Source organism: Cibotium barometz, chromosome 50, assembly GCF_041138505.1.
Source record: "Cibotium barometz isolate CiBa-2024 chromosome 50, ASM4113850v1, whole genome shotgun sequence".
NCBI lineage: Eukaryota > Viridiplantae > Streptophyta > Polypodiopsida > Cyatheales > Cibotiaceae > Cibotium > Cibotium barometz.
The window spans coordinates 16,789,431-16,817,253 of record NC_141095.1 but is presented as its reverse complement, the minus strand read 5'-3'; the positions used below and the strand labels follow the sequence as shown (position 1 = coordinate 16,817,253).

Sequence of the window (27,823 nt, the reverse complement as noted above, 5' to 3'; positions counted from 1 at the left end):
TGAGTCACTAATGGTAATCTTCTCAAGATCCGCCTCCAACTTAGCAATCTTCACAGAAGATACTCTCCCAAACCTCCTCTGAATCTCATTCCACATCTGACTGGCATCACTCCGGGAAGATATGAATTGTGCCTGGATAGATGGTGTCATACAATGGATGATGATGAGACGGGCCCGTGCATCTAGAACTCCACGAAACGCGGGATCCACCAAGTGAGGAGTGGTGACAGAGGGCCACACACCTACTCCTTCAAGAAGCAATTGCGTATAAAACGACCAAGTATGGTAGTTGGTAGCAGTCAGCTTCATGGAATCACTCACTTGAGGGGGTGAATAGGATGGCACATGGGAAGGGGTTGGGATGAGGGTTTGTGGGAGGGGAGAAACAAGAGAAGTGGTGGTGGTGGGGAATATGGAAGGAAAAGAAGCAGGAATCTGGGAATAAGGTAGAGAAACAGGAAGCTGGGAAGAAGATCCCTGTGAATTTGGGTCTTGGGATCGGGGAGAAGAAAAGAGAATCCCCGAGTGAGAAGAATGACTATGACCAGAAGCCATATCTCCGATAACGCAGAAAAATCCTCCTCTTCAACAAAGCTGATCAGAAAATCAGCAAACTCCTCCTCGAAAGCTTAGTGCAGCTGTAACATGTGGAAGCTTCGGAAAAGAATCGGTAACTTCAATACTCAGAATTCAGCACTCTTTTCGCGACGAAAGTTAACACACAAACTGAAAGGAGATGTGCAGAAAATAGAGAGAGAGAGAGGGAGAGATGGAGAGGACACAGTATTGGGTCCCAATTACCCTCTGTAGGGCCCCCACCACGGATGGTGTATTTGCTTTATTAGAATGATGTGAATCTGAAAAGAAAATACAGAATTCTTGACCTTTCTTGGCTGGGAAATCCTTGCCCTTGACCTTCAGTACTCCACCCCTTTGCTTAGCAACTCCCTTGGCTTGTCTAGCCCTTGATTTGCTTGAGCTCTTGGTGAATAATGAGATGAATGAATGGGATTGTGGGCAATGCTATTTATACTACCCAATCATGAGCAGTCAGCCAGTACTACAACAATCGGCCAGCTTTAAATGCTCCCATGACTAGAAATTCAGGTTAAAATGCTGAATTAATTCACATTCAATGCTGCGTTTTTCCCTACAGGCTGAGAAGGTGAAGCGCCTGAATTCCAAAGGCTGGGCAAGGCCTTTGCACACATCCCAAGGGCTGGGCAGCTTGTATGGGCTGCCCCATACTTGCCCTACAGCCATGTAAAGGCTGTAAACTCGTGGAATTTGCCTTATTCTTGCCCTAGGGCTGTCCTATAGCCCCTCCATGGCTGGTGGGTTCAGCCTGGGCCTTCTTGGCCCTCATGGGGGTGGTTCCACACCATTCCATGCCTACACTAAGATCCGGGGTAGCCCTATGGGCTGGCCCCTTGTCCTAAACACTAACTACTCAGTGATTTGGCATCCGGTACCATACCCGATACGTAGAATCACTTACATCATTCTAGAGGGAGACTCACAGCGCGGAGTGGCACTGTTTCATGTACAGGACAATGCACACCTGACCTTACACTCCTGTGCAGGACAATGCACACCTAACCTCGGACATCTGAGATGGATCCCTGGCTGACTCGTCCTCGGACTGGGCTCACATGGGACCAGTTCACCATCCCAGGTCCTGCACCTTCTGTACAGAAATGTCTACGTGGCATCCAAGTGCGGGATGCACGTGACAGCAGCCAAGAGAAAGGAAGGAGAAGAAGGGATGGGAGGGTGGGAAACCAAAAAGGAGAGGTAAGAAATGACTCCCCTAGGTTAAAACCCTATTGTAGCACTAAAATACGGGGTTGAGATCTGAAAACGCAGATCTCAGGCTGAAAATGCAGCACCTTTGTGGAAAACGCAGCACCTCTGTGGAAAACGCAGGTCCACAACAGCAAACACAGGTCCACAGCAGCAAACACAGCTTCACAGAAGAAAACGCAGCTCCTTTGTAGATGTAGATGCGGTGGATCTTTGCCTACAGCAGTAGATGTAGAACACGCAGGTCCCTTTGCAACAGTGGGCTTTGATACCATGAAAGAATGGCTGTAAAACAGAAAAACAACAAATAGATCTTGCAAAGAAACACGTGTGCAATAAACCTGAAGTAGAAGACTTGTTATGTGCTGAAGTAGAGCACGAGGGCTGCCCGTAGGTGCATACAACCAACAGCAATGGCTGAATAATGAAGTGCTAATGATGCAAACCCAAGCCACCTATATATAGGTTGGACAAGAGCTGGTCGGCCAGCATAAAATACTAAAATAATGTCTAAAAAATAGACAAAAATAGCAGAAAAATATCTAAAATAAGATGAATGCATGGCCTCATAAATTTGGCCAGATACAGCATGAAATATGCACATATATGCCCAATCTGGAGATGATAATGCCAACAAAGCTTTGAGGGCCTTACTCTCCCCACGGGAGATGCCGGATTATCCATTTACAAATGCCATAACACACAGCCCAACATGAGGCTACCAAGCCGGAACACAGGTTGTAGAAATGCCGAACCAACAATATAATCCATATACCTCCATGTGGGTACTGAATCTTCCCCAAAAACCATGGGTCTTCATGCAATAGAGTTGGTACAGCAAGTACAACTCTCCATTCAGCCGGTACAACAAGTACAATGGTTGGTATAGTCGGTATAGTAGGTACAATGGTTGGTACAACAAGTACGGTAAGTACAAATGCTGGTACAACAGGTAAATAGGTTGGTGCAGTTGGTATAGTGGTTGGTACTAGCAGGTACAACAAATACAAGGATTGGTGCAGTCACTACAGTGATTGGTACAGCAGGTACAAGGGTTGGTACAACAAGTACAATGGCTAAAAAATCATAATAAATGATTAAATACCCTTGCCTTCAGTATTTCTTCGCGATGGAAGCCTCCAAAACAGTCCCCAACCTTCAAGAGAGAGAGAAAGAGAGTAGCCATCGTTAGGCCAGCTTGTAACGGTGGTAGAGGCTAGTGTAATGAAGAGAGAGGGCTCCAATTTATAGATTTGGGCCTCCCATGAGCTAAAATGGCAAGAGAAGGCTACAATGACAAGTGGAGAGCCACACGATAGCTGGACTGACGAGTGTGAGGTCACTTGTCTCACTTTGATCCACTTTCTGACAAGTGTGAGGCCACTTGTCTCACTTTGATCTACTTTCTTGCCACATGTCCCACAATGCTGAGGTCCACCCTTCGATGCCGGCTTCCCTCTATGTAGGAGATAGGAATGATGAACTATATGCTGAATATGCTGAATGGGCTGCTGTCCCACTGTCTTTCCCTTGTCTCCTGGAAGGAAACGCTGAAGGGATAGCTTTGGAACTGATGCTATGCTGATCTGATGCTGAAAACGCAGATGCTGTCCTGTTGCCTAGGAACGAAACGCTGAGGAGATGGATACGTTGGCTGAATCTGTGGACTGAACTGGATGAGATGCGCAGAACTGAACTGAATGCGTTGATGGACTGAAAACGCTGATGATTCTGAACTGAGATGATGCACTTCTATTTATATGTGTGCCTGGTGCTGGTCAGCCAGCCGTGCTGCAGTCGGCCAGCCCTGAATGCTCACGACTGGCTATAAAAGCCATAAAATGCCAGTCGGTTTGGTAATAAATGCTGTCGGCTGAGCAAATAGGCGGTCGGCTGATGCACATGAATGCCTTACCATGCTCATGATGACTAGAATGTTGATGTTGGTGATAAAACACCCGCATATGATGCTCATACTGATATATGCCTGAATGAATATCCTGATTATATGCCTGATGATGCCATGCCACTTGTACGCTTGATGGGTGTGCACGTGACATTCCCCTCTGCTAAACTGTTGCTGGGTGGTATACTTGGCACCCTTGTGACTCCTCTGGTGATCCTTTTCCACCAAACCACTGCCCCTTCTGACTTCTGCTGCGGGGGCTGAGGTGGTATGTAGGAGTGGAATCCTTTGAGCCAAAGACTTTGTCTACTGTGGGAACTGAATGGCAAATGTTGCTAAAACTGCTTGGAAATACCTGAGTCACCCCTGACCTGTTTGTGGAAACCTTTCGCCTACCATCTCCGTCGTTCCTGAAGCTCTGAACCTCCTGAGGCGATGTTGGAGCAAACTTCTGTCTTCTTCTATGGAAGAGAACCCCCTGCTGCTGCCAGTTGAAGCCCAAAACTTATGTACTCCTTTGATGATGGATGTCATTCTTCCCTAGAGAGTTCATGGGTAAACTGTCAGAATACGCAGCGGAGATGATGACCAGATCTGGGAACACGAGCAAAACGCAGTGCAGAAAATCACAGCACGAGAGAGAGAGAGAGAGGCGTGTAACTCTGCTCTATATACACAAGAAGATCCCGGAAATAGTACAATACAATGGTGAGGAGCATGGGGCCTATTTATATGCCCCATGCATGCAGTCGGCCTGCGCTAGAGGCTCTCCACGACTGCAGAAAGCAGTCGGCCAGCAGTAAATACCTCCACAACTATAGGAACCAGGTCGGCCAATCATCAGCAACTCCATGACAATGTAAAACAGGTCGGCCAGCCATGAGGTGCAGTCGGCCAGCACCATGTGCTCCTGCCAACCATCTGGCATCCATCCACACCATGAAAAATGGGAAAAATAGGGAAAAAATTACGGGGAGTGAGGAAAAATGATAAAACACCTCGTAAGGGAGGGCACACCCACAACAAAGGCCCTGGTGTATAAAAATAGACAGGAGATGACTTCTAACACCCCCTCTCAGCTCCTGGCTGTAAAACCAACCACAGGGAGCTGGGGTGCCGCCTTAGCAAATCCTGAGAGAGCGACTTCGTGTGAAGAGGTCCACCGTACTGTCCTCTGTCGAACAGAACTCTAGCAAGATGTCATGCGCCAGTCTTGCAAACCTGATGCACTGACAACAGATGAAAACCGAGTGACGGAACATATAACACCTGGGAGGAATGCTTCCCCCCTCTGCCACCCATCGGGAACTATCTCCATCCTGCCCTCACTGTGAACTGGGATAGTGGATGTATCTCCAGTAAGAATGTGACCAGAAAGCTTGCAGAGATCCCGTAAACCAGAACAGGAAGGAGTCATGTGCCTGGAAGCACCACTATCTAGAATCCACTCCCGAGTATCCGTTGCGGAGAGTCCTCCAATCTCCTCCCTGCCCGAAGAAAATGAAACATCGGTGTCCACCACCTCCAGGTGCACAAAAGCCGGAGTCTTCATGATTGCTACTGAGGAATCTTCACCCTTCTTGGTCTTCCGCTTGGGACACTGCCTCCAATAGTGGCCTTTCTCGCCACAATCATTACAGGTCCTCTCTGCCTTAAGTTTCTCGCGGTCAATAACGGACTTCTTCTCAGAAGACTTCTCCGACGAAGCCTTCCCTTGCCCGTGTTACGGCCTTTCGACCGTTGGCCAGTTAAGGCCTCCGAACCTCCACCCTGAGGAGGGTTCGTGAATCGTTCCTCCTGGTCCAGGACCATGGGCACAAGCTCCTCCCATGTGATGGTGCTGAGCCTGTCTCACTGGTAATCAAAGACGAGTAAAATGCTGAGTACTAAGAGGGCAAGTGTGACATCAACGTTATGGCCATGTCCTCTGATGATATCTCCTTCCCAGCCTGAAGAACTTCCTGCGGAAAAGCCTGCAGCTTGTTAATATGCTCCCGCATCGTCGCCGACTTTGCAGGGCTCATAACCCGCATCTGTACTTTCAAGGAAATCCTCTTCATGGGCGATACCCTGTTGTAAAGAGAGGCCAAATGCTGCCATATACCTCTGGCCAGCGTCATATGCTTTACATGATTGATTACCTGCGGTGTGTAGCTGAGAAAGATAAACGAATGGACCCTGGCATTGACACGATCCCACATCTGTGTCTGAGCCTCCCGGTCCTTTCGGATCGACGGTAACTCCCCTTCCTCTACTTCCGATAAAATGCCAGTCGGTTTGGTAATAAATGCTGTCGGCTGAGCAAATAGGCTGTCGGCTGATGCACATGAATGCCTTACCATGCTCATGATGACTAGAATGCTGATGTTGGTGATAAAACACCCCCATATGATGCTCATACTGATATATGCCTGAATGAATATCTTGACTATATGCCTGATGATGCCATGCCACTTGTACACCTGATGGGTGTGCCGTGACACCTCCAAGGACCCAGCAACAAGGAAATGGTTCTACTTGGCCGCGTTCCTCTCAGTGGCGATCCAGTAGTCAGGTTGCTCAAGCCCCACCTTTCCAGTCAGTTTTTTTCACCACTCCTGAAGGGATGTCTGACTGGTCTTCCCTTACACCTCATCCCGGCCCCTCGGCCAATATTGCTCAGGTCACATTTAAGGTTGATTCTAGCCATTACTCCAGAAAGAAGAAGAAACAAAGGCCTAAACGAGGCCATCCGCGGGGGAAAGCCTCTGCCTTCATTCACATATGTCAGTTACCTGACAATCCTTTTGTGCCCATCATTGAGGCCCATCCAACTCTTCCTTGTGGTCATCCTGTCACTTGGGTAGTTGACAGTGGAGCTACTCACCATATGGCATGCAATGTTGACATTTTCATCTTTCAGCGTCCCGTTAAGGGAGAAGTTCGATGTGGCAACAACACAATGATGCCCATAAAATCCATTGGCGCTGTCTTATTGGACACCAAAACTGGCTCCAACCAGGCTACCTTGGACAATGTCTATCTTGTCCCTAATTTAGGCCTCAACCTTCTTTCTGTATCCCAGCTGACCCAACTCGATCGTGGTGTTTACTTCAACAACTGGTGGCCTCAAGGTTGGAGGTACAGTCGATAGAAGCTTCTGCGTTTTTTGCTACAGGAGGATTTTTCGGGTGCTGTCCAGCCTCTTAGGGCTGGGAGGAAGGGACCTATATGAGCGTTTTCTGATTTGGATAGTTTTATCTTATGAGGTTTGGTCCTATTGTCGATGCGATGATACCACTCCCGGGGTGCTTGCTTAAGCCCATAAAGAGCTTTATGTAAGCAAAAGACTTTGTCCTCAAGGCCGGGAAGCGGGAAACCCAGAGGTTGGTCAACGTAGACCTCCTCTTTGAGAATGCCATTTAACAAGGCACTCTTAACATCCATCTGATGGACTGGCCATTTGTGGTGAGCAGCTAGATTGAGTAAAAGACGGATTGTGGTCATTCGAGCAATGGGTGCAAAGGTCTCGTCAAAATCAATGCCTTCTTTTTGGCAAAAGCCTTGTAGAACAAGACGGGCTCCGAGGTGCTGGCTTAAGCCCATAAAGACTTTTATGTAAGCGAAAGACTTTGTCCTCAAGGCCGGGGAGCGGGAAACCCAAAGGTTAGTCAACGTAGACCTCCTCTTTGAGAATGCCATTTAAAAAGGCACTCTTAACATCCATTTGATGGACTGGCCATTTGTGGTGAGCAGCTAGATTGAGTAAAAGACGGATTGTGGTGATTCAAGCAATGGGTGCAAAGGTCTCGTCGAAATTAATGCCTTCTTTTTGGCAAAAGCCTTGTAGAACAAGCCAGGCTTTGTATTTGTCTAAGGTACAATCGGCTTTAAATTTGGTGCGGAAGATCCATTTGGTTCCAATGACCTTATGACGAGGGCGATCCACAAGGGACCACGTGCCATTATAGTCAATGCTTTCGGGTTCTAGTTCCATAGCCTGTTTCCAGGATGGAAGTTTAATAGCATCTTTCCACGATGTTGGCTCATCATGCGCCACATAGTTTGCAGAAAAAACAGAGACGAATGAGGCATGAGGAGCGAGTCTGGTGGACCGACGAGGACCGTCCAGAGAGATATCGTCTAGAGAGATATCAAGGGGAAGCATGCCAGAATCACGCATGGTTTGTTGATACCAGCTAGGTAAAGGGTCCCTGGGTGGTTGTCGGGAGTGAAAGAGTGCACAGAGCGGAAGCAAAGGGGCACTAGAGTGTGCTGAATAGAGAGTGCAAGAGAGAGATATATGGAGCAACTATACTAAATATACTAAAGCACAATAGTCCCAAGCAAGAGACACAAGTAGTCTCACAAGTGAGGGAGCAAAAGATGTACAAGACTGAATGAAAAGTGAGAGGCCAGCTCCACCTATGAGCTGGCGGACTGGAGCTGAATAAGCTGGCCGACTGGAGCTAAGTAGCTGGCCGACTAGTAAAATATCAAACGGGCTGGGAAAAATCCCAGAAAAATATGTAAAATAGGGGTGGCCAGCCCACAATCAAGGGCCATGCAAAAGAGACCAAAAGGACACCAGAAATGGACAGAAACTAGGGATGAATGTGCTAACACCCCCTCTAGCACCAGATGCTGAACATACTCCGAGAAGCCGAAGAAGTCGTCCTCTGTCAAAGACAAAAGAATGCAGCAACAACAGGTACCAGGAAAGCTCCACAAGCAATCTCCACAGCAACTCAGCTACAAAAGCAACAGAACAAGCTGCCAGGTACACTGCTCCTCTAGAAGAAAACAACCATGTAGGCTGCGTCATGTTGCTCCAAATATCGATGCCAAACCCAAATGTAAACATAGTGCCACAGAAATCCCTAGAAGCCTGTAGCTCAAAGAAGATAATACCCTCAAAAGGAATAGAGTCCATCTGCTCCAACTTTGTACCAAGAGTAGCCAAATGCTGTACAATAGCATCCTCCTCGAAGGTCGGCATCGCCAGATGTAAGAACTCAATTCTCCCCTCTGAAAACTGATATCGGGACTCCACAGGCCCAACCAAATCCAAATCCCAATCCTTCAATCCCTAGAAGTACCACTATGCCCCAGGCACGGTCACGAACACACCTGACCACAAACCAGAATCCTCACACAGAGTAAGGGAAATAGGAACATTCACAGTAGTGGTAACTGAAGTAGTAGTAGCCTCCTCAATAGCATCATACAACGTAGAAGCAGGCTCCTCCATAGAAGGAAAAGGGACCAGTAACACATCCTGGTCACTGGTTGACGAAGAAAGAGTCGGAGGCGAAGCAATAGGAGACAAATCCCCCTTAGAAGCTGTGAGCAAAGATAGCCCACTATCTTCCTCAAAAACATTACCAGAGATATCATCTTGGCAAGGACAAGTACGCATAGAAACTAAAGGCAAGGCAACAGGAGAAACAAACTCCTCAGATGCAATGAGCAAAATTGGCCCACTATCCTTCGCTGCAAGAACATCTCCAAAAGAAGTATCCACAAGATCACTGGCTGCATAGCACCCAGAAGTAGAAACCATCTGTCGATCACTGGCATCACCATACAGGTCACAAAGCAACTGCCACACAGAGAAAGTAAAGCATCATCAGGAGCATAGATGAAGTGTCGAAGAACCGAATCTTGACAATTCAGGAGGAGAAAGCCATAGATCTGTCCGTCAGTCTTCCTCCACAGACACACATCCTCTGCAGAGGCAAGATCCGGCATGCACCGATTCTTGTACGAGAGAAACTCCATCAAACCATACTCCCTGAGAATAGAAGTAACCTGTAAATTCCATGACTAAAAGTTACCACCATCCAACTTGTCTGCCTCATCTAGGAAATAACAAGAAAGTGTTCAACCATCTCACTGTGACCCCAATATCTACATTTACACTGATCAGGGGATGGTTTGCTACCTAGTATTGTATGTTGATGACCTCATTATTTTAGGTTCACATCAAGCCAAAATGGCTGATATCATGGCACAGCCTAGACAAACTTTTGAGATGACTGATCTCGGTCTTCTCTCATATTTCCTTGGCATGGAGGTGATCCAACATCCTAATGGTATTTTCGTGTCTCAATAGAAGTAATGTCTCCAACTCATTACTTTCTACTTTCTTGATGGTGCTATCCCAGTGGCTACTCCATTGGATCCCACTGTTAAACTGTCAAAGGAAGTGGACTCACCTCCACATGAAGAGCGAGCCTACCGACAAGTGGTTGGGAAACTTATTTGGCTCACAAATTCTCGTCCTGATATCTCCTATTGCATATCCATTTTAAGTCAGTATTTCAATGCTCCTAAGGGGGCCACATTGGAGTTCAACAATGAGGGTTGTTTGCTATCTAGCAGGTACCTATTTATATGGACTTCACTACAGTCGTGGGATCACCCTGCGTGGTTACACCGACTCCGACTGGCTGGTGATCTTGATTTCCGATGTTCTCATGGTGGTTATTTGTTCTCCCTCGAATCTGCCCCTTTCTCTTGGTCTAGCAAAAAGCAAGACACCGTTGCAGGTTCTTCCGCAGAAGCCGAATATTGGGCCCTCTATGGTGCCACCACTGAGGCTATGTATCTTCGTCAGCTTCTTTCCGACATGCGTGTCCCCATTGACACCGCCTCTGTCTTGATACTTAAGGCATCATAACCCACATATAATAGTCGGCCAGCCTAACAAGGCCATAAACAACTAGTCGGCCAGCATCAATTGTAAGTCGGCAGCATAACATGTCGAGTTGGCCAGCAATAATAGTAGTTAATGCTATTTTTAGCAAGTCGTGGGACATATAAACTTGGCCAACAGCAGCATAAATGGACTGACCAGCAGCAAAGTTGCATATAAAAGCAGCCCATGGTCCATTGCATAAATCGCTTCATTCATTCAGAATTCAGCAAAGCAGTTCAAGAAGACATGTGTGCTTGAGATTCCCTGGTTTCTTAGAGCATACAAACAGCCTCAAGCACTCCATGCTTCAGTCCAAGGCAACATAGAAGGTCCTCTCATCTTCAACTAGCATATGTGCATATCTGGATTTGCATAAGTGGCTTCATAGAGCCTTCTACAGTGCATATGGTTCAGCTTGCGTTCGGTCTCCCTCGTCCTTGTGTTGGGCAGTCTTCAGTCATCATTCATTATCATTGTAAAGTTCTCCAAAGAAATACAAGCAAATACAATGGGGGGTGCTTCAGTGGGTATTTGGGACCCAATTTGGTGTCGACTCTCATCTTCTCTCTCTCTCTCTCTCTCTCTCTCTCTCTCTCTCTCTACTCCTCTCTTAAAATAAAGTGGATTGCATAAACTCACAGGTTTAAAGAAGGCTTTGTTGCACGTTACGTCGGTCAACCTATTGCATGCTACATTGGTATCAGAGTTGCAGGTTGTGACCCAACGTGGATGGTAAAACTGTGGTTAGAAAAAACCACCCAAGCCTTCACAATGTCAAGAGAGACTTCTTCAGAAAGCTACAAAGAAGACATGGAAGGAGAGATCAACAAAGAAGAGACCACCACAGAAACGCTTCTGCAATACAGTGAAGATTTCGTCAAAGCAATCTTGGAACAAATAGATTCTTCAGGCAACAAATTGAGGCTAAAGAAGAAGCAACAGAAAAAGCCAAAGAAAAAAAAGCTAGAGGCTGAAAAAGCCAAGGAAGCAGTTGAAAAGCCAAAAGAACTCTCAGAACTTGAAAGATTGTTCCTTATCATGGAGCAAGAAAGACAAAAAGAAGCCGCCAAAAAGGTTGAAGAACGAAGGGCCAAAGAAGCCCGACGTGATGATGAACGAATGGCCGAGGATGCCCATCGCAAGGTTGAAGAAGACCAACGACGGCTCGAGAACACCAACAAAGGCTTGAGTGAGATGTTATGCAAATCCAGAACCAAGACACGGTTTGAGTTTCTGCACCACCCCAACCACCATAGTCATACGAGCTCAACCAAATTTTATAAGTATATGGTAAGTGCGATCATGCTGCAGTTATGCAAATATTTTATCAATTCGTAGCATACTTTCCTTTGGCTAAGCTTCCAGATCCTCAAGACCGAGTCCTCTTGGCAACACCTTACCTCTCTGGCGAAGTAGTTACCTGGTGGCAACATTAGTCCAGTCTACATGTTGACCCAATCACAGGGGCCCCTTAGTATGTATGGGACATTCGTGTTTGACCTCAAAAAAACGGTTTCTTCCTCTCCAATACATGACCAACCTTAAGAATGAGTTCTATAGACTCTCCCAAAATGGGTCTCAGCCAAGCACCTTACATACTGTAACAACTTTATCACGTTAGCACAACAATGTAGTAATTGTTCTATGGATAGGAATCAACGGCTGTGCCTCTTAATGGGGAAAAAAGCGTTGATCCCAATGATCCAAGTGCAAGTTTCTTCCTTCATCTGACCGAGTATCTTTATAGGTGCAGTCCGCTGATCAGCTTGATCAGTAATGATCTTGACTACGTTAGAGTAAAGAGTTATCCTGGTGGAATCGCCCGTGCTTTTCGGGTGAAGGAAGTTTTTTCGGGTTCGGTTTTGGAAAAATCGACGGATTAGTCTCTTGTCCGGATATCCGTGGGCGAGGCCCCGAGTGTGGGACTCTGTCACGCGCGAGAAGTGCTACTTCTGCTGCTAGGACCCCGAATCTGTTGCTCGGTGGGAATAGGGATCTTACAGATTGACAAACCATTTTGATAGGATTCACCAACACTATACTATCTACGCACTTGCACTATATAGCAAGCATCCGTCTGAAGCTTTCATGGAAAGCTTTGATGATCAAATCCTGCTTACGACTTAGAGAAAACTACCTATTCGCTCCCAGAACCTATTTTACTGTTTTAGATGCAGTTTGCCTGAACTGTACTAACTTTTGACTCAGAACTCCGATTGACAAACCGTTTTGATAGGATTCACCAGTAGTGCACCATCTACGCACCAACACTATATAGCAAGCATCCATCTAAAGCTTAGACAATCAAATCCTTGTAATAATGACTCAGACATAACTACGTGTTTGCTCTCACAAAGAACCTGTTTTACTGTTTTAGATTGCCTTAACTTTCTAAACTTTTGACTATTGGGGATATCCGAGGAGGACAAATTGAAACAATTCATTAGGGGGTTGGATACTAACATTAGGTTCACCGTGTGTAATTTTGAGTCACAGTTATATGACAGGGCTCTTACTCTCGCTTAGAATTAGGAAATGATGTTGAACGGAGGAAAGCCCAACTTCCAAGCAAATTCAGGCTAGCTTCAAACCCTAGTAGCAACAGTCAGCCACCACCCAACAATCAGCATCCCAGTCGGGGAAGGGAGCTCAAAATAGCAAGGATACAAAGAAAGAGTCTTAGAGCACCTCAAGAAACAAGAAAGATAGGGAATTCAAGCCTAAGAAGACACCTAAGGAAAAGGTCAAGGAGGGTATTACTGGTGGATGTCTCCAACCAGATGAGCAAACGTGGTACAAGGGAGAGAACCGATGTTTATTCTGTCACATTGTGCAGCATGGTAAGAAAGATTGTACCAAGTGGCATGCTACACAAGCCTCCAAGACCTCTGCCTCCACAGTAGCCATCGCTACAGTTGCATCCACACCTCCGACATCAACCACTAACGCCGTCCAACTCTTACCCGCCTTAAACTCAATACCTATGTTGGTATTTGACGATAAGCTATAGAGGGTGAGACTGAGGGGAAAAACAAAGCCCTTATTCGTGCTTATGGCACAATGAAGGGACAACAGTTCATTGTCCTCTTCGATATGGGCAGCTCTAAGGATGCCATTTCTCCTTAGTTGGCTAAAAAGATGAGTTGTACACTTGTACCCCATCATCTGGATGCAGATGGGTTCACGCCCGGTCTTTGCACTCACATTTTTCATCTTAAGGCTCAACAGTTTGAATTCAAGGTTCAAAAGGCTACATTTTAGTGAGACTTTATTGTCTCACCTCTTTTGGGGTGTGATATGATTCTTGGCATTCAATGGTTTAGGGAGTATGCACCCTATGAGCTTGGGATCATCTTAGGCCGGCCCTTCAGTAGTCAGTTCATGTAGCCTCAAGGAGCGTCTTCGGCAGCTCTTGATCTGGAAAACTGCTTGATTCGTTTACTTAGTGGCCACATGCTAGGGCTCGACCTCATGTATCTTGGGGAGCGTTGAGCATAGGACTTGCTAGATCCCTTGGAGATTGGTTTGCATTCAAACAGCTTTTCCCAGAGGCTCAAGAGAGGCGTGGCTAGGATCCGAGGCAGAGATAGACTCAGCTTCGACATGGACTCTGCTATTGCTCCGGAATGGCTGACCCCTATCCTTGACCCTACCCCCCCCGCAGTGGGTGGGAGTGTTTACTAGGCATGATATTCTGTTGGGAGTCCATGGCGCGGATGAGAGTTGCGCCTTGCTCACTTTTTCGATTGGACCCCATGGTAGATTAGAGAGATCAGAATATGACTTCAATGGATGCACCTTGCGAAGGGTGAGGGTGATTGGATTTCATGCACGAGTGACACATTGATCCCCCTCCAGCTAAGGTAGCTAGGGAGAGACTAGTGCTTATGGATCTAGGAGAGTAGGCCCCTCACGCGCCTCCAGTGGGACCCCGAGAGAGTGGACCTGGTGTGATCATGCAGACAAGGGTGAGACTCTAAGCACCCCGTTTTTCGCATACACCACACGGCTAGGCCTTAGGATCCAGATGCCTGAGGTCAAGGGCACCCTGGCAGCAGCAGTAGGACACTGGTAGTCTCAAGGTGTCACCATTTGGCCACCCGAATGGTTCACTCTTGCTTTCACACTATGTACATATTGGATTAGTGTCCATGGCTTATGGAATATGCCTATGCAGGTGATTGACACGTGTCATGCTGTATAGTTGGATATGATATTCCGCTGGGACTTGATGTTATCATGCCCGGAATATCTGGAGGACTTGGCTTTCCGCTGGGACTTGTGCCTTTGTGTACATGCCCGGAAACGCCTGGAGGACTTGGCTTTCCGTTGGGACTTGTGCCTTTGTGTACATGCCCGGAAACGCCTGGAGGATTGGCTTTCCACTGGGTCTGGTATTGCGTATACTTGCCTGGAAACGCCTGGTCTTATATGGTTTCATGAGCGGAAATTGCTCATGCCAATGCTGCATTGCATAGCATCTTTATGTGCTTGCCTGCAAATGAAATTGCATGCTGTTTTCATGCCTGCATGACCTATGTGTAGTTCTGGGTAAGGGGACGCCCGCTTGTGAACCGTGCGTGTGAAACTGTCTGCTGACATGGTTGTGTGGCATGTGAACAGGTGGTAAGTATTTCCCGATCTAGGCTAAAATAGCCCTTAGGACTTGGCCAATATTTATAAGTGAGTGCGTTCCCATTTCATTAAAGTTTGGGCGCCCAAAAGTCACTTATAAATTATGACCTCTTCCAAGTTCACACTCATTGAAGTCCCGAGGCGGACAAGACTCAATGTCCAGGACCTGATCCTCCCCTTTTACTCATAAATGGGCATCTCCCCATGTCCCTTCAGCTGATTGGACCCCAATTCACTTACTTATTAAGAGAAATTCGTATTTTTTCTTCATGAGGATTTTTGGAGGCTGACAACTCTGTTTTTCTACCATTTCTCTCCATTTCCAAGCTCTCCATAGCCATACCCAACTTGCTAGGGTGTTTTCCAAGCTTCCAAGAGTGTTTCCAAGTGCTAATGACTCTCCTACTCACTCCCAATGACTGAAATTCAGCAAAATAGCTCTCATTTTTGCTGTAATTTCTGGTCTTTTTGCTGAAAACCCTAATTTCAGCCTTCCTTTCTCAAGTTGAACCATAGGGGAAGCTTTCCCAGGGTTCCCTTCATCCTCTTGAAGACTTTTGTCGTGAAGGATTGCGGCAAATCGAAGATATCAACACTTCTAAAGCTTCCAATGCGAAGGCTTCCGCTTGCAACAACTTCTATGAAGACTGGTAAGCTAATTGGACAATGTGTTGTCATTACTTACTCAGTAGAAGGGCAGGACTCCTTGTTTAGCCGCCCTGTGTAGTATTTCTCTTGTCCTATGTGCTCTTGAAGATGCTGCTACCTTGCTTGGTAGAACATAGAGCCAATGGTAGAGAATATGGGCACTGAAGTCGGGCCGGGCATCAAGGCAGCTCCTTGGTGATCTACATCGACATACCATTGTTTTCTAAATGCTGAATTTCATATGCATTGGCATGGAGGATTTGGCAATGGATGCCCGTGAAGCTATGTATTGAATTGCTCCAATAGTAATACAATTTACTCAAGGGAGGGGTCGGCCGTTCCGGCTCATTGTGTGTCTCTTGTCAATTCAGCAATTTACTTCTTGTATTTGAGCAAGTGTCCTTCAAATCTTAGTGTATTTAAGTGTATTGATTAGCCTTGTTCAACCAAGTTACATTGGTATCAGAGCATACGGTTCTCTTTGACTTCTATCGTGAGAGACGATCACCGTGAACACTAGCTATCTCTACACTTAGAACATTATGGACAGCCATACAATGAATGTTGGAGATGCTAATACAAGAGGCAGGGACAATGAAATGCATGCCTCCAATGCTTTACAGGATGAGCAAACTCATGTGGTGCACAATAGGGAACATGAATATGTGGGACAGCCGTCCCGTGGCAAAGAGAAGATGCAAGAAGAAGAGTCCATAGTCTTGAGGGCTGAACTTACTCATATGCAGGCTCTTCTCCAAGCACAACAAGAAGAATTGAATCTCTATCGCCGCGAGGATCCATTGGTACATGACCGTTTGAAGACCAAGAAAGCTGAATCTTATATGGATCATGCAATGGCAATGATTGCTCAAGAGAATGCAGCACGTGCATACTTGGCTCGTACCGAGGATGCCTATGCAGAAAAGGCAACCATCCCACATGTCTTGGAATCCCCACAAGTGCCCGAACAAGAAGTTATGTCTAAGAGGATGAATCTCCATGCTATGGGAGAGGAACAATCAGTGACTTCACGCCATGCAGGAATATCTCATGTAGCCCGTGAAGGATACAATGTTTATGGCAGTGGTCAAAATGTATGTCAAATGCCATTGCTGGCTGAAAATGTACATGCACAACACATGCAACATGGGCTGCAATTTTCTGTTGGTGCAGGTATTCCGCGTATCTCTCATGCCACTCATGCCTTCGAGTGTGCTCGTGAGGGAGAAGCTATGGCTGAAAATGTATCAATGCATGTTGAGGGGCCAGCCATGCCTCATGCTTACAGGGCACATGTATCTATGCCTTATGCATCACCTTTTGGTTCAAAAATGATGCCAGTTTACAGGGGCTGTCCCAATGGACAAACATGGGGGAAAACATGCTGAGATGCACACACATGCATCAAAGTCTCGTGACTTCAAAGCCGGAGACAAATCTGTGAAGTTTGACACATATCATGGAGAATATGATGCATCAAAGGCACTTGCTTTTATTGCCCAGTTTGATATTGCTTTCAGTGATGAGGATTTCACTCGGAAATCCATGATCCGGCATGTAAGCATGTTCATGAAAGGCACTGCTGTCCATTGGTGGCTCACGGAGAAGCTCTCACCGAATCCTGTTAGATTCTTGCCTCCCAATGCATTGAATGAGATAACAATGAAGTGGGATTGGGTAAAGCAAAATGAGGGGGAATCGGTAAATGCATATGTACAAAAGTTTTGGAAAGTGCTCTTGGAGGTGTCTCCATTTATGCATGTCACCGAGGTGAAAAGGAAGAGAAGGTTTCAATCGGGATTGCAACCCGTGTACAAAGCGGGATTACAAATGTATCCTGGTCATACCTTACACCAATTAATCGCAGCCGCCACCGCCACCGAGCAATTGGAACTCAAATTGAGTCGATCCAATAAGGCTAAACCCTCATTTCAAGGCAAAGAGAGGGTTGTCCAAAACCTGCAAAATGATGGACAGCCACCTAAAAGGGACCACCTAAAAGGGACCAAAACCAAGCCAAATCAGGTCCAAAAGCTGAAAATAAGTTTGCTAAAAAGCGCTCTTATAAGCCGGCAAACTTTGGTCTTAGTGCTGAGAAGAAGGAGCAATATATGCGTGAAGGCAAATAGCACTGAGCACATGGCAAGAGCATGCCCAAATAAGAAGAACAAAGCTGAAAATGCTAATGTACCGAAGCCTAATGTGCATATGGTTCCGGATGTGCAGGGTAACACTTCACATGATAGCAAAGATAGGGTTGTATGTAAAGCTTGGGGACAGCTCAAAGATCAACCCGCTTTTTTCATGTTTGATGATTGTGCATCGGAGAATTTCATATCCACTCAGATGGCAGCTGCTTTGGGTATTGAAGTGGAAGCAGGGGCTGCCTTTGTTGGTAGAGAAGTGCAGGTCATGCCTATTTTTGGCAAGTTGTGCATACACATTCAAGGCTATGTGGATCATGAGGATTTTCTTGTGGCGCCTTTGAATGGTTGTGATGTATTGCTTGGAAAGCCTTGGCATACACGTATTGATCCGTGCAAGGCTTACAAGACTAACAGGATCACCTTCATGCATAAAGGCCGAGAACATGTAATTGATGCTGGTGAAGAGGGTGATACCATTCCCCTTGTATCTCATGTACAAATTAAGAAAGTAATGAAAAAGAGTGTTTTTGCGTACTTGATTTTTGTACGAGATCATGTTGAGAAAAATAATGTACATGTAAACACTCTTAGTAATGATAGGCTGAAATTTTTGCAAGAGCACAATGATTGTTTTGCTGATGAGTTACCAAATGAGTTACCACCTGTACGACCGGAAGATCATCGCATTGATCTTGTGCCGGGTAGCTCACCGCCTAATAGGCCAGCCTATCGTGTAAGTGCATCCCAAAAAGAGGAGATCATGAAGCAAGTAAATGAGCTTCTTCAGAAGGGTTTGGTTCAGCCAAGCTCTTCTCCATATTGTTCACCCGTCCTCTTAGTTTAAAAGAAGGATGGATCCTTTCGTATGTGTGTGGATTATAGAGCTTTGAATAAGCTTACCATCAAGAATAGGTTTCCGATTCCACGCATAGACGACATCCTTGACAAGTTGGATGGATCGGCATGCTTTAGCCGAATTGATCTCAAGAGTGGATATCATCAAGTGCGTGTAGTGCCTGAGGATGTACACAAAACTGCTTTCAGGACAGCATTTGGGCTTTATGAGTATCTTGTTATGCCTTTTGGTCTTACAAATGCCCCGGCTACATTCAATAGAATGATGGATCGCATATTCCGTGGGTACAGGAAATTTACAGGTGTCTTCTTTGATGACATCCTAGTCTTCTCGAAGACCGAAGAAGAGCATAAAGCTCATTTGGCTATTGTTTTTGAAGAGCTCCATAAGCATAAACTCTTCATAAATGCAAAGAAGAGTGAGTTCTTCTTGTCAGAGATACATTATCTTGGGCATATTGTGTCCAAAGATGGAGTGCGCGTTTGGATCCTGCAAAGATTGATGCAATTCGGAATTGGCCCGAATTGAGTTCGGTGCATGAGATCCGTAGTTTTCTTGGATTATGCTCTTACTACCGCAGGTTCATTCGGCACTTTGCATGGATTGCTTCTCCTTTGCATGATTTGACAAAGAAGAAGGCCGTGTTCAAATGGACTAATGTAGAGAGAGATGCATTCCTCAAATTGAAAGATGCAACTACTCATGGTCCAGTGTTGATCGTTCCGGATTTGCAAAAGCCTTTTTGTGTGGAATGTGATGCATCTGGAAATTGCATAGGGGCTGTCCTTAATCAAGAGGGACATGCCGTGGCTTATGAGAGTCGTAGATTGCATGATGCAGAGCTATCTCTTGGCATTTATGAGAAAGAGCTCTTGGCTGTAATTCATGCACTTACTATATGGAAACATTACCTTCTTGGGGCTGATTTCACTGTGAAGACAGATCACCAGAGTTTGAGGTATTTTCTTACTCAAACTAAGTTGTCAGAGAAGCATATGAGGATGGCCAATTTCCTCTCTATGTTTCATTTTCAGATCTTGCACACCCCAGGAAAGAAGAATGTAGTGGCCGATGCATTGTCACGAAAGCCGTATGCAGCAGCTATCTCGGTTGCCTCTCATGGGGACTTGTCTACCATGCGTGATTTGTATCATACGGATGCTGATTTTGCCACTATTTGGGCTGATTTGATGGCTGGTCATGCACATGCCTCATATGTGATCAAAGAGGGTTATCTTATAAAAGATAATTGCCTATGTGTGGTGTCTGACATGAGGCAAAAAGTTTTGGATGAGTGCCATGCTCCTCCATATGCTGGTTATGGAGGCATAATGCCTACTACGCACATGATTGAGCGGTATTTCTTTTGGCCAGGTATGCGGAAGGACATAGAGGCACATGTACGTGCATGTATCACCTGTCAAAAGGTCAAATTTGATAGGCAAAAGGCACCAGGTTTGCTTCAGCCATTGCCTATTCCCACGCAGCCATGGGAAAATATTACAATGGATTTCATTATGGACTTGCCACGTACCCAACAAGGTAATGATGCAATTTGGACAATTGTGGACAGGTTTAGCAAGCAAGCTCATTTCTTGCCGGTCAAAAAGACCATCAAAGCTGAGCATATGGTTAAAATATATCTTGCACAAGTGTTCAAACATCATGGAATGCCGAAGTCCATTGTGGGGGATAGAGATCCAAGGACTACAAGTCTCTTTTGGCGGGCCTTATTTGATAATATGGGCACCAAATTGGACTTCTCATCAGCTTATCACCCTCAAACGGATGGGCAAAGTGAGGCTGCAAATTCAGCCGTGTTGGATCTCTTGAAATGTTGTCGCGGATCAGAAGTCTTCTTGGGAGAAGTACTTACCGCTTGTGGAATTTGCATACAACAACACGGTGCATGCATCTACGGGAAAGGCCCCGTTTGAGATTGTTTATGGTAAGGTGGTTTTGCCACCCATCCTTCGCACAAAGGATGAGATATTTGCAGCTGATGAGTATGTAAGAGACTTGGATATTGCTTTTGCTCAGGTGCGGACAGCCATTGCAAGCTCACAAGACAAGCATAAAAAGGCTGCCGACAAGCATAGAAGGCAATTGGATGTTAAAGAGAATGATTGGGTATTGCTGAAATTTGAGAAAGCAAGACTTGCAAAGAGGCCTGGCAAAGAGGGTGCATATCCTAAGCTTGCAACCAGGTACTATGGACCTTTTCGAGTGATCGAGAAGATCAATGAAGTGGCTTTCAGATTGGCATTACCTAGTCATTGGCACATACACAATGCTTTTCATGTGAGTCTTCTTCGCAAGTATGTAGGGCCGGAGCCCAGTGAAATGGTCATTGAGGATCCACCAGAAATGGATGAGCTTGAGAAGATCTTGCAGCTAGAGCAGATTGTGTATCACAAGGAACGCAAGCTTGCTGCAGGCAAAGTTGTGAGGCGTTACCTTGTGAAGTTTAAGAACTATCTTCCCATTGATGCTAAATGGGTAGATGAAGAGTTCTTCAAAGATTGCCCGCATGTGCTTCAGACATATTTGGATGCATTTCAGTTGCGGACAACTGTTTAGAAGCGGGGGGGAATGTCACCATTTGGCCACCCGAATGGTTCACTCTTGCTTTCACACTATGTACATATTGGATTAGTGTCCATGGCTTATGGAATATGCCTATGCAGGTGATTGACACGTGTCATGCTGTATAGTTGGATATGATATTCCGCTGGGACTTGATGTTATCATGCCCGGAATATCTGGAGGACTTGGCTTTCCGCTGGGACTTGTGTCTTTGTGTACATGCTCGGAAACGCCTGGAGGACTTGGCTTTCCGCTGGGACTTGTGTCTTTGTGTACATGCCCGGAAACGCCTGGAGGATTGGCTTTCCACTGGGTCTGGTATTGCGTATACTTGCTTGGAAACGCCTGGTCTTATATGGTTTCATGAACGGAAATTGCTCATGCCAATGCTGCATTGCATAGCATCTTTATGTGCTTGCCTGCAAATGAAATTGCATGCTGTTTTCATGCCTGCATGACCTATGTGTAGTTCCGGGTAAGGGGACGCCCGCCCGTGAACCGTGCGTGTGAAACTGTCTGCTGACATGGTTGTGTGGCATGTGAACAGGTGGTAAGTATTTCCCGATCTAGGCTCAAATAGCCCTTAGGACTTGGCCAATATTTATAAGTGAGTGCGTTCCCATTTCATTAAAGTTTGGGCGCCCAAAAGTCACTTATAAATTATGACCTCTTCCAAGTTCACACTCACTGAAGTCCCGAGGCGGACAAGACTCAATGTCCAGGACCTGATCCTCCTCTTTTACTCATAAATGGGCATCTCCCCATGTCCCTTCACCTGATTGGACCCCAATTCACTTACTTATTAAGAGAAATTCGTATTTCTCTTCATGAGGATTTTTGGAGGCTGAAAACTCTGTTTTTCCACCATTTCTCTCCATTTCTAAGCTCTCCATAGCCATACCCAACTTGCTAGGGTGTTTTCCAAGCTTCCAAGAGTGTTTCCAAGTGCTAATCACTCTCCTACTCACTCCCAATGACTGAATTTGAGCAAAACAGCTCTCATTTTTGCTGTAATTTTTGGTCTTTTTGCTGAAAATCCTAATTTCAGCCTTCCTTTCTCAAGTTGAACCATAGGGGAAGCTTTCCCAGGGTTCTCTTCATCCTCTTGAAGACTTTTGTCGCGAAGGATTGCGGCAAATCGAAGATATCAACACTTCTAAAGCTTCCAACGCGAAGGCTTCCGCTTGCGACAACTTCTATGAAGACTGGTAAGCTAATTGGACAATGTGTTGTCATTACTTACTCAGTAGAAGGGCAGGACTCCTCTATGTGCTCTTGAAGATGTTGCTACCTTGCTTGGTAGAACATAGAGCCAATGGTAGAGAATATGGGCACTGAAGTCGGGCCGGGCATCAAGGCAGCTCCTTGGTGATCTACATCGACATACCATTGTTTTCTAAATGCTGAATTTCATATGCATTGGCATGGAGGATTTGGCAATGGATGCCCGTGAAGCTATGTATTGAATTGCTCCAATAGTAATACAATTTACTCAAGGGAGGGGTCGGCCGTTCCGGCTCATTGTGTGTCTCTTGTCAATTCAGCAATTTACTTCTTGTATTTGAGCAAGTGTCCTTCAAATCTTAGTGTATTTAAGTGTATTGATTAGCCTTGTGTTCAACCAAGTTACACAAGGCCTCCCACTACGCTTTCTCTCAAATTTTTGGAAGAGGCTCTGGGATAGTTTTCGACCTCGGAAGATCACCCTCTTTTTGTGGTTGGCCATTGGCAGTAGACCAGCAGCTTGTCCGAGGTGTGATCACTCTTAGGAGTCTCAGCGACATTGTCTTTGGGATTACCCGAAGGCTGAGCAGGTTTGGCAACGGCGGATTCTCCGCGTTTTCACGATGGACAGGACCTCTACCTATACTATTACATGGGGCACGGTCGCTTGGGCCACTGAGGCTATGGCTTATGAGGAACGTGGGAGGCTAGCCCTTCAGGAGAACCTTTGCATTTCGTCAATGCCACTCCGAGCCCCATCTACTGATCATTGAACTCCGGGTTTGTGCGTAAGATAGGAGATTTGTAGCAGCATTGCAGCATGGCACATCTAGAGAGCTCGATGCAGCGAAGTCATCGAAGGCATCCACACTCGGCTTGCAGAGTCCATCAAGAGCATCTGGTTCGACATCATTCATATGCTCCGCGGTCAGTGGGGGGAGCTACAGGGTGGTTCTGGCCGAATGTGGAAGCGTCAAAAAGCCTCATTGAGGCTCCGGCAACCAGGTCCTTTTCTCATTGATAGAGGCGGTGAGCCCACTTGGCACTACAGACCGCATGTGTGGTTATTCCCTCCCCCACCCCTTGTATGAGATAGCCTTCTCCTCATAGAGCGGCCAGCCGGAGGAGAAGTGCATCCTTTCCCCCCTCTTGTTCTTTGGTCCTCACCTGTACATGGAGGCGAGTTTGTATCTAGCTAGCCCTTTGAGGCTGTATCTAACCCTTCGAGGTGGTTTTTTGTTAACTAATAGAAGGATCTTGTTTCTAGGAAAAAAAAAGGGAGTATGTCCTCGCGTGTACATGGAGGCGAGTTTGTATCTAGCCCTTTGAGGCTGTATCTAACCCTTCGAGGTGGTTTTTTGTTAACTAATAGAAGGATCTTGTTTCTAGGAAAAAAAAGGGAGTATGCACCCATTCTTGATTGGAGGCAGGACACTTTCACAATTGTTGATGGTGTTCCTGAGCGTGTGTCTTGATTCAAAGGGATAGGAGCATTCCAACTCATTTCCCATATCCAGGCCCAAAGAGCCATCAAAAAAGAGGCGGAATGTCCTTTGATTTTGTCCATAGCCAGCAGTCTGTTGTTCAACCAGCAACCCCTTTGACGCAAAGGCTGGATGGTCTCCTTGCACAGTTTCAAGACATTATGCTAAAGGATGATCTTCTACCTCAGCTCCCACCCCTGAGGATCGTCGCATTGAGTTGGTCCCCCCGGGACAAACCCGCCCACTAAGTTCCCCTATTGCCTTTCTAAGGCATTGGAGGGCAAACTGGAGTAGTGGCTTGCTGTCCTGTCTTGCTCGTGCTGGGTGCCAGCTACAGCTGTGTTTTTGTTACGTTTTGAATTTGGGTTAGCTGTTTTAGTGTAACCCAAAGCACAACAATATAGGAGTGACTCTAGACAGATGCCAAATGTATTGACAAAACATGTAAAATGAAACGACGACTAAACAGGACTTGAGCTTCTCTATCATGTCTCTTTGGATCCTTACATAGTGTCCTTTATCTTTAATATGATGATCTCATGCTCTATTCAAAAAAACTCCATGGTTTCTTGGCATATTTTTTTGCCTTCTTATACTCACGTATGTACGGGTGCGAGACTTCAGGACCTCAATGTGTCCTTTTCTTCCTTCTCTGCAAGTGCAGTCTTAGTCTTTTTTTGCATTTTTGACTTGCACCTATCTTAGCTAAAGATGTCGATTGACCTGATAATGTTGCCATTTTAGTGTTACCTAATACATTGCCTTATTTTAGACTGTCAAAACCCATTGGTCTTGAAATAGCTGGCTACATCTGTTTGCTAATGGGTTGATTACCGTCTAAACATTTGCATCTCAACTGTGTATGAGTTCTTTTCAAGGTTAGGAAGAAGGCACTTCTAAAGATTGGGTGATTATCAGGGAATTTTTTCAGGTCCAAAGAACTTCTGGTCTGGGTTCAACATGCGTACAGAAGCGACAGGATATGGATTGGTAATCTGTAATGGACTCCCATTATTTCTTGTCATTTTTGTCAAGGCTTCTCATTTTTGTGTGCACGACGTGCTGTTAAGTGGGTTGGACATGATTAGTTTTCTAATTCCTGCAGGTACATTTCGCTAAGATTTTGCTGGAAGACTTTAGCAAGGATCTAAGAGGCCTGAGGTCTATCATCTCTCTGATACCAATTGCCTGAAGTGGAATGAAGAGAGCGTATAACTCCCACCTAGGTAGCGTAGGTAGAAGTCTTTGTCCTAGTTAGTGGAAGCTTCATGTTTGTGAGAGATCTAGGCACGGATCGGAAAATTGAAGGGAGAGAGAGAGATGCTAAGCTTTTTTCATGCAACTGGGTGTTTAAGAAAATCTTATCGTACCCATGATTTTTAGGTGTATTGTTAGTGGATCGGGAAAGGTTGCCTTGCATGTTGTGGAAAAGCTGATTGCAGTGGGAGCCATACCAGTCACGGTTTCAGGCAAGTTCTTGAATACTTACTTGAATGCTGAGATCAAAGCAGGGTTGATTTTAACAAGGGTTCACCGTAGGCTTGCCTTCTTTTTCTTGGGGGGTTAAGTGTGTCCGAGAGAGAGAGAGAGAGAGAGAGAGAGAGAGAGAAGCACGGGGTTATCTCTGTGTGCACACCTGCCTGCAGACTCTAGAGGATACCTGTTTGATGAGTCTGGCTTTGATGACGTGAAGTTGCGATTTATCAGACAGATCAAAGCACAACAAAAAAGCTTAAGGTGAAGATTCTTCATCTGCTAAACGTGTACCCCAACTTTTTGATATTTCAAATCTGACTGAAAAAGTGTGAAAACACTACATTTTGGTGCCAGAGAGTACACCAAAAGCTACACACGAGCTAAGTATTGCGATGAAGCTAAACCATGGGCTGAGAGATGCGAGGTGGCATTCCCGTGTGCGACACAAAACGAATTGAATCATTCGGATGCCATAGCGCTGGTGCATGGAGGATGCCGGTTTTTGATTGAAGGTACCAGTATATATGATCATCCATAAGAAACCTACCATATATTATCCTCAATTAAATGGACAAAATTGAATCAACTAACAAGTTTTGGGCCAAAAAGCTCTTGAAAGCGAGCATTTTAGTGACATGACTAAAATTGAATCAACTAACAAGTTTTGGGCCAAAAAGCTCTTGAAAGCAAGCATTTTAGTGACATGACATTTTATGCTGCAGGCTCGGTGATGCCATGCACATCTGAGGCACTTGATGTGCTTAGAAAGTCGAACGTCTTCGTTGCACCGAGCAAAGCGGCTAGTGCTGGAGGAGTAAGTTCTTTACGAGGGTTCATGTGACTGACTTGTTTCAGCCATTGTCTTCAATGTTTAGATTTTTTAATGTTGATGCAGGTGGCGATTGCAGCTCTTGAGGCAACACACAGCTTGAATGAAATACAAATGCAATTTACAATAGAAGAGTTTGACTCTCGATTACTGGTATGCATGTTGCTCTACTGAACTCTATAGGGTTGCTGTATGCCAGCCGGTGTGGGTATGGAAAAAAGAGATGCCAAGACAGCATTGTTTATGTTGCAGGAATTCATGAGAGAGATTTATCAGAAATGCGTGAAGGCTGGATATGAATACGGGATTTTGAGAACAAATACAGAGTAAGCATATGCAACTAGTCTTCTGTATGTTTTTTCGAGGAGGATAATGTTCTATGTCTAGGTTTCTTTTTCCTCTGTTCTGGGAGTGTGATCACACACACTCTCTCTCTTCTCCCCCCCACTCCTCTCCCAGAACAAAAGATTACAACCACCCCCCCCCCCCTCCCCACCCCACCCCCCGGGCCCCCCGCCTGCGTGCGTGCGCATGCCCACAACAAAAAATAAAAGCCAACTTATAACCCAGACACGGGCAAATATGGGCTAAGCTGACACCAGTAGTTAAAAGTTGAGCTAAACTCACACCAATACTAAATTTTTTAAAGCAGCCTACACGTAAGTTTTTATGATGATAGTCACTATTGATTGCATGTTTTAGCATTTGCAAACATAATTAACTGTATTAAAAGCTTATTATTAGTGTGATAAACTAATGTTAACTTTTTTTTTGGGGGGGTTGGACAGGGCACTGGTCCATGGGGCAAATATTGCAGCCTTTTTACAAATTGCAGAGGCTATGCACGAGCAGGGTGTTGTGTGACAGCTTTTGAACTTGGGAAACCATGGATTTCTTTTATAATTTTAAGATTCCATGTGCAGTCAAATGGATGCGGATACTTATCAATCTGCACGCCATACACGCGTATTGCGTACACGAGCACGCCAATGCAAAGAGCAGTTGTTAATGTACTGTTAGGTTGAGGTGTTGCGACCATGAGTGATTGGGCTATTCAGGTCCTTGAAACATGTGGTTTTCACAACAATTGTATATCAGACTTAAGGTTCTTGTCCCTTTGAAAGGGCCCGTTTCACATGTATAGGTTATAGCTTAGTTTCTCTCTCATCTATCTACAGATGTGAGATGTAGAGATCATTTACGTGTTGGACACACCAGCACATTACAAACAACCATCGTTATGTGGAGTCCCCCAAAGCTCAAAAAGTTTCACCTGTTTTAATATGATATTATCCAATTTGTCCCATTAACAAGTGCTCTCCTCAGTACCACCTCCCAAAGTCAAGCATTTTTGCAACCTTGAAATTCACAGTTAATTTTGAAAATCTGTAATTGCAAATACAGTAGACCTGGGTTTTAGGAGCCCACAGCTCCATTTGTAAGAAGGGATCATCCTAGCCAGAAAAAAACTTAGGGTTGTGTGTGAGGGAGGATGCCATTCAAGTGGTCTGAGCTGTTTGGGTGGGCGGTTGCATGCTTAGTCCCAATGG

General features: G+C 45.5%; 1 protein-coding gene across 2 annotated transcripts in view; it reads left to right on the top strand.

Annotated features, from left to right (window-relative positions):
- The window catches only part of LOC147609864 (uncharacterized), a 39,482-nt gene extending 11,899 nt beyond the window's left edge, over positions 1–27,583 (top strand). For both annotated transcript variants that reach the window (XM_086787294.1, XM_086787295.1), the window contains 9 exons: positions 24,887–24,958; positions 25,074–25,129; positions 25,352–25,437; positions 25,615–25,705; positions 25,799–25,956; positions 26,167–26,258; positions 26,340–26,426; positions 26,526–26,599; positions 27,062–27,583. In XM_086787294.1, the coding sequence (XP_086643420.1) occupies positions 24,887–24,958; positions 25,074–25,129; positions 25,352–25,437; positions 25,615–25,705; positions 25,799–25,956; positions 26,167–26,258; positions 26,340–26,426; positions 26,526–26,599; positions 27,062–27,137 (792 nt within the window). In that variant the 3' untranslated portion in view covers positions 27,138–27,583. The remainder of the gene's footprint in view (positions 1–24,886; positions 24,959–25,073; positions 25,130–25,351; positions 25,438–25,614; positions 25,706–25,798; positions 25,957–26,166; positions 26,259–26,339; positions 26,427–26,525; positions 26,600–27,061) is intronic.
- Positions 27,584–27,823: the final 240 nt, after the last annotated feature.